Source organism: Sorghum bicolor, chromosome 4 (assembly GCF_000003195.3).
Source record: "Sorghum bicolor cultivar BTx623 chromosome 4, Sorghum_bicolor_NCBIv3, whole genome shotgun sequence".
Taxonomy (NCBI): domain Eukaryota; kingdom Viridiplantae; phylum Streptophyta; class Magnoliopsida; order Poales; family Poaceae; genus Sorghum; species Sorghum bicolor.
Window position 1 is genome coordinate 15,049,579 of NC_012873.2, and position 7,499 is coordinate 15,057,077.

Sequence of the window (7,499 nt, forward strand, 5' to 3'; positions counted from 1 at the left end):
TGGTCGTCGAGTCAGAGGGTGGAACATGTACTAGGGAGAGAGAAAGGGAGGTGCATATACCATTGTTGGAGGGAAGAGTTGGTACAGTGGTGTTGGATCTAGAGGCAGCCATGTCTTTGGCGGTTGATCTACGCTAGGGCAGCGACGGTTGATGAAGAGATGGTGGTGACACAGACGTCAAGGCGGTGCAGAGCAGTGGCCGCGCTGAAGACTTCCCGTAACTGGTTGCGCCCCCCACTCTAGATTGGATTAGGTTTTGTCGGTGGGGAGTGACGGCTCAGAGAAACCTCGTACTGAGAGCCTGCCGGCCCCATCTCTTTATATAGCGTAGGATGACAGGAGCCCTCCAGCTATAGATGGGCTGGGCGCCCCTGATCAGGATGTGAGTCAAGGTCCAATTAGACCTTTGGTCCTAATCGGTGAGAGATCAACCAAACAATACCCTACCTGGTTTGGTTAATAACTGTTGTCGTCCATCTGCCTTATTTGTTGACTAAATAGTTGCATCTAAGTTTTCATAGAAACTTTGTTCTAGAGTTTAGCTTGGTCAGGATAGTGGATAGTGCATGGATGGAGGTGTGCTCATGCCATGACACAGTCCGGTTGCTTTGGGAGTCGACGCCACGGAGCGTGTTGCTGCACGTAGTATTCGTCGTGGTGAAACGGCGCCATACACGGCATGTAACGTGGCGTGGGATACATGGAGATATGTTCTGTGATCCCTAGTTTCTATCCATATAAATAGCAAATAAAAGGAAGAGCAAGCTACGAGATCTAGCAACATCAATTTCCTTGTTTTCGTGTTCCATCTACCTCCCGTTCGCGGTCACCACGCCGTCGCGTTCACCGTCATCGTCGGGAACATGATTGTTTGCAGGGCAAAGCTTGCACCAACAATTGGTATCAGAGCTGTGGGATCCTTGTGGTCCAGAGAAGGAGGAGAGGACAAGGCGGTGGTTCAATCTACCGGAGAAGGAAGGGTGAAGAAGAAGCCGGAGTCGTCGTAGATGGGTTCGACGTTAGGAGACAAGGATGTCCTGGAGCGGGCGCTGAACCAGGCAGTCGGCAACCTTATTTGGCCGATGCTATCACGCACAAATTATCAGGAGTGGGCATCCCATATTCAGTGCATTCTGGAGGCGATGTTTCTCTGGGATGCAGTCACCGATGAAAAGGTGGAACGTCGTTGAGATCGTCTAGCGCTGGGCGCCATGCTGCGCAGCGTACCAGCAGACATGCACGCCATGCTCTTGAACAAGAAGACGGTGAAAGAAGCTTGGGAGGCCATCAAGTCGATGCGCCTCAGGGTTGATCGTGTCAAAGCGGTCAGTGCCCAGAAGTTGCTAGCGGAGTTTGAGTCGATTACCTTCAAATCAGAAGAGGCAATCGAAGATTTCGTTATTCGCATCACCAAGATAGCAACCGATCTGAAAGGGCTTGGAGAAAAAGGTGTTGACGACAAGAGGGTTGTCAGGAAGTTCCTGAGGGTTGTACCTACACGGTATAACCAGATCGCAGTCGCAATTGAAATGTTTTGTGACCTAGACACGCTCTCGATTGAAGAACTAATTGGTCGGCTGAGGGCAGCCGAAGACCGATTTTAACCAGCAATTGAAAAAGTCTCGGACAAGGCTGGCAGTCTCCTGTTGATGGAGGCTGAATGGATGGCGAAGAACAGGAGTAGGATGATCTCTGAGTCATCATCATCGAGTCACAAGGGCGGTGCCAATCGCCATGTCCGCAAGGACAAGATCGGGGCACGTGGCGGCGGTGATGCACATGACTCTGGTGTAAAGCTGACCTCGATGGGAACTCCTCGGCGAAAAGGTCGGTGTCGTAAGTGCAATATCTTTGGACACTATGCGAAGGAGTGCAAGACCCAGCCGAAGGATGATAAGCAAGATGTCGTTCATCATGCGGCAGCCGATGTCGAGACAGGAGCACTGCTGGTAGCACAAGTATGCATGGTGATGAAGTCTGCACAAGAAGGGGTACCAGGTGTGTTCCTGAATCAGGAATGGGTGTTCTCAGCTGAATATAATGAAGGGGCTTGGATCCTAGATACAGGGGCCACAAACCATATGACGGGGTGCCGTGAGGCACTAGCAAGTCTTGATGATACAGTGCGAGGAGCAGTACGATTCAGCGATGGCTCCATGGTGAAAATTCAGGGGATAGGTGATGTGCATTGTCAGGAAGGCAGGAAGAACATCGGGTGCTTACCGAGGTATATTACATTCCTCACTAAAATGCAATATAATCAGTCTTGGGCAGCTCGAGGAGGCTGGATGCCGTGTTGAAATCGACAATGGTGTCATGGAAGTGCTTGAACGAAAGCAGGCTGCACATAGGCAGCGCAATGTTCTGATCCGAGCTGTGAGGAAGAACAGATTATATGTGATGAAGGTGAAGTTAGCCTCACCAATCTGCTTATTGTCCAAGATGGATGAAACTGCATGGCTTTGGCACGCAAGATACGGTCACCTGAATTTCAGGGCATTGCAAGACTTGGCGTCAAAACAGATGGTTGAAGGACTGCCTCAGATCCATGGTGTGGAGCAGGTCTGTGATGGCTGTGCACTAGGCAAACAGCACCGGACACCGTTTCCTCGGTTGTCAGCATACCATGCAACATGTGGACTAGAGTTAACTCACGGAGATCTGTGTGGACAGATTCAGCCACCCACACCAGGTAAAAAGTCATTTTTCTTGCTGATGGTAGATGATTTCAGTCGTTATATGTGGATCGAACTGTTGGCAACAAAAGATGAGGCTTTTACATATTTTAAGAAGATCAAGGCGACAGCAGAATTGGAGTCTGGGTGTCGTCTAAAAGCATTCAGTACAGATAGAGGAGGCGAGTTAAATTCTGGTGTATTTGTGACTTTCTGCAATGAGCAAGGTATAAAGCACAATACAACCATACCATATTCACCCCAACAGAATGGCGTAGTCGAACGACAAAATCAAACCGTCGTGGAGATGGCACGTTGCTTGCTGAAGACCAAGAATGTCCCGGGCAAATTTTGGGGGAGGCAGTGAAGACTGCGGTGTACTTGTTGAACAGGGCGCCTACAAAGAGCTTGAATAGGAAAACTCCATATGAAGCTTGGTTTGGGAGGAAGCCTGGGGTAAAGCACTTGAGAACATTCGGTTGTGTTGCTTATGTGAAGAAGCTCGGGCCAGGAATAACCAAGCTGTCTGACCGGTCTGTGCCGGGTGTGTTTCTCGAGTATGAACCGGGAACAAAAGGTTATAGAGTGTATGATCCTAGCAAAGACAGGTTGATGATCACGAGAGATGTGATATTTGACGAAAAGAAAGCATGGAATTGGGGGGAGAAAAATGGAGAGACACGCGAAGGAGAGGCAGTACCGTTTACGTTTACTGTCCAAAATCAGGATACTGCTCATGATCCGACAATAGGCCAGGATGCAACAACCAGTTCAGAAACTGTTGAAGGGGGTGGCCTGAGCTCTCCAGCGGCGTCAATTTCATCTCAGGAGAATATAGGTGATGTAGATACATCACCACATACTCCAGTTTCCAGTGCTACGGGACCGACACAACCAACACCATAGAGTGGGCTACGCCCCCTATTGATGCTTCTGCAGGATAGTGCTCATGATCCGACAATAGGCCAGGATGCAACAACCAGTTCAGACTGTTGAAGGGGGTGGCCTGAGCTCTCCAGCGACGTCAATTCCATCTCAGGAGAATATAGGTGATGTAGATACACCACCACATACTCCAGTTTCCAGTGCTACGGGATCGACACAACCAACACCACAGATTCAGTGGGCTACGCCCCTTACAGATGCTTCTGCAGATTCTGAAGGCTTGCCGAGGTGATATAGAACCGTTGCTGATCTGCTTGATTCCACTGATGTATTAAGCAATTTTGAATATAGTGGGCTGTGTCTAGTCGCTGCAGAAGAACCAGCATCAGTCGAAGAAGCCTTGACTGAACAATGCTGGAGGGAGGCAATGCAGGCTGAAATGAACTCAATTGAGCAGAACAGGACCTGGGAGATATCTAACTTGCCTAAGAATCAAAAGGCAATAGGCTTGAAGTGGGTTTTCAAGGTGAAGAAGGATCCTGAGGGAAATATTGTCAAGCATAAAGCAAGACTAGTGGCAAAGGGCTATGCTCAAGTTCGAGGAGTAGATTTTGATGAAGTTTTTGCACCAGTTGCAAGAATAGAAACAGTGAGGGTGTTGTTGGCTTTGGCGGCTCAGGGAGGATGGCAGGTGCACCATATGGATGTGAAATCTGCATTCCTTAATGGGGAGCTAACTGAGACTGTATTTGTTAAGCAACCACCTGGTTTCATTGTTGGCAGTGGTGACAAGGTACTGAAATTAAGAAAAGCACTGTATGGCTTGCGATAAGCACCTAGAGCCTGGAATGCTAAGCTTGACAAAGAACTAATTGCTCTTGGTTTTGTGAAGAGCAAGATGGAGCATGCAGTATACTGGAGAAACAATAGAGACTCTTTCCTGCTTGTAGGGGTGTATGTTGATGATCTAGTCATCTCTGGTCCTAATGTCAGTGACATAAACTAGTTTAAACTAGAGATGAAACAGAAACTCAGCATGAGTGATCTAGGCCTCTTGAGCTATTACCTGGGAATAGAGGTGAAGCAAAGGGAAGATGGGATATTATTGAGTCAGTATGCATATGCTACGAAGATACTGGAATCTGCAGGGATGTGGAACTGCAATCCAAGTGCAACTCCTATGGAGGCTCGGCTCAAGCTTTACAAGAGGGTGGAAGATGATGTTGTGAATCCTACTGCATACAGGAGCATAATTGGGAGCCTCAAGTACCTAGTCAACACCAGACCTGATCTAGCATATTCGGTTGGTGTTGTTAGCAGATTCATGGAGGCTCCAAGTCAGGCTCATTGGGGAGCTGTTAAGCAAATTCTCAGATACGTGAAAGGAACCACAGATTTTGGCTGCAGGTACGAAAGAGGTGCTGCACTGAAACCCTTCCTACTTGGGTACAGCGACAGTGACTATGCTGGAGATGTTGTGGACAGAAAAAGCACTACGGGAGTGGTGTATTTCTTAGGCAACAATCTGATTACTTGGGGATCACAGAAGCAGAAGATTGTGACTCTATCATCTTGTGAAGCCGAGTATGTTGCAGCAGCTGCAGCGGCCTGTCGCGTGCACCTCCCGTTCGCGGTTGCAGACTTGTTTACAAAGGCATTCGGGCGAGCAAAGGCACTCGGGCGAGCAAGCTTCTATCGTGGTGGACAGGGTTCAGACTTGTTGGTTGCAGAAGATTGTGACTATAAGTTGGTTGCAGACTTGTTTACAAAGGCACTCGGGCGAGCAAGCTTCTATCGTGGTGGACAGGGTTCTTACTCAGTGCGATTGCAGACTTGTTGTCCATGAGTAGCTTCACTGGCATCTCCTTTGTTCCCAACAAATCCCCGATCGCGGTCACCACGCCGTCGCGTTCACCGTCATCGTCGGGAACTCGATTGTTTGCAGGGCAAAGCTTGCACCAACATTATTATTTGGTGGTTTGCTGTTGTCCTAATAGGAACCAGCTATCCTGTTCGTTATAAATCCTGAAGCTACTAATTGGCCGAGATACTCAGTTGTGCGCTTATTTATTATTGTTGAAGGAATCACGGGCGAGGTCCATCTTAGCTAGTTCTTTGTCGTTTCTTGCTGAAAATTGTTCATTGTGCGGACTATTACAAGCTGCTGTGATTTGTCAGTCCTACTGTAGTCTGAATATTGCCAACGGAATACACATCTACGCGGCTCTGAATATTTTTGTTGTCAGAAGTGCTACCTTAATCTCTATCGCCTAAGTGCTAGTTTCAGCTTTATTCTTTGCAACATATTTTTTTGAGTACAATAATTCAGAGAAGTTGCCCTGTGATTTTATACCGTGAAAAATTAGAAAATTTATGTGGGCATCGTAGGCGTGTCGTCATCACCAAGCAACCAAGTTTTGGCTGGGTTCTACCGATTGTCCATTTGTGTATTAATTTGCGTCACTTGTATTGCAGGTTAAAGCATCTGGACATCACCAACACCTTTAGGATACTGGGTGAATCTTAAAGTGTGTGTACTTTTGCTCTGATATGTTTTCTCTATGCATTCTGACAACCACTTGAAACTAGGTAACCTATATTTTGAACTCATTCCATTATAAGTTTTGTATGATTTATAAACACCTATTCACCCCCTCCCCGGCACACAGACACCTCTTGGTCACACTCAGTCCCTTCATATTGTCAAACATAAAATGTTTGACTTACGACAACTAGAACGGAGTTTATGATTGAAAATATTCCCTCCGTTTTTATAAGGCGTACTTCACTCTGTTACAATAATGTTTTTACCAATATTCATGTGATGTAAACCTATAATAATGAGTATACTTTTTATGATGCGAATTTAATAACATCAATGTTGTGTCTCAAAATTGATGAGTAATTCTCGGGCTTGTTTCAAAACAAAAAAAATGTTATTTCAAAACAATGGAGTATTGTTTAGAGTGCTTCATTGCACACAACATGAATCTGATATTCATTTTTCTTCCCACATTCCATAAAAATGAGTTTTCTCTACTTTAGATGTGTCTGGTTGTCCTTTCTATGACATGCATGAAAGGACTTTATATGCAGCCTCTAGTGTATAAGATCATGTAACTAAATAATAGAAACACATTGTGTGTAGAAGTTATATGGAAATGGCATGCTAGAAGAGTAAGAAATGTTGAGATCCATATATGCATTACTCTTCTTCATTTGGAATGGGTTGCCTAATCAAACCAAGACGTTTCTTATTGAAATCTAAACATGATGCAGGAAATCAATCCCTTGCTACAACGGTAGAGTGACATCAAAACAAACTACAACGTAGTGGCTACCAACACAAGTCGTATGATGTGTTGTCCTAAGCACCCATGGGTATGATCATGGATGTCAGGCATAATGACCTTAGTTTCCTACATACTGGAATGATAGCAATTTCCATGGAAAATCTGGTTGCTGTGGCACACCCCACACAAATGCATGGTACCTTCCGGCCTTCTTGTATTCATCTTCCATTTTCATCACCAAGAAGTAGTTGTTACCAATGCCTGCAGGCATCATACTCGCCCGAAGAACTTCCACAAGAATATAATATTTGTTATTCTTTGACAATTGTTGCACAATAGATATCCCAATTTGCCAATACAAGCCATCATGAGAATTGTCTATTTGTTGCCATCCTTTGGGTCCATCTGGGACACCATATGATGGGGGTGTCTGGCCATGGTCTTGTTCAGTTGGTGGTGTAGTAGGGGCACTAGGTGATGGTGTAGGCTGCGTGTAGCCTGGAGTAGGAGGTGTGGTAGGAGGGCTAAGCAATGGTGGTGGTGGTTGTGATGGAGGTGGACTATTATTAGATGGATAGGTTGGAGGTATGGTAGGAGGACTAGAGAGTGATGGAGCTGGCTGATTATTTGATTGATATGGTGGAGA

At 46.2% G+C, this 7,499-nt stretch overlaps 1 protein-coding gene across 1 annotated transcript in view; it reads right to left on the bottom strand.

The window, feature by feature from the left end:
• LOC8080401 (extensin) overlaps positions 959 to 7,499 on the bottom strand; it is an 8,138-nt gene continuing 1,597 nt past the window's right edge. Inside the window, exon 2 of the mRNA XM_021459476.1 lies at positions 959 to 996. Coding sequence (XP_021315151.1) covers positions 959 to 996 — 38 coding nt within the window. The remainder of the gene's footprint in view (positions 997 to 7,499) is intronic.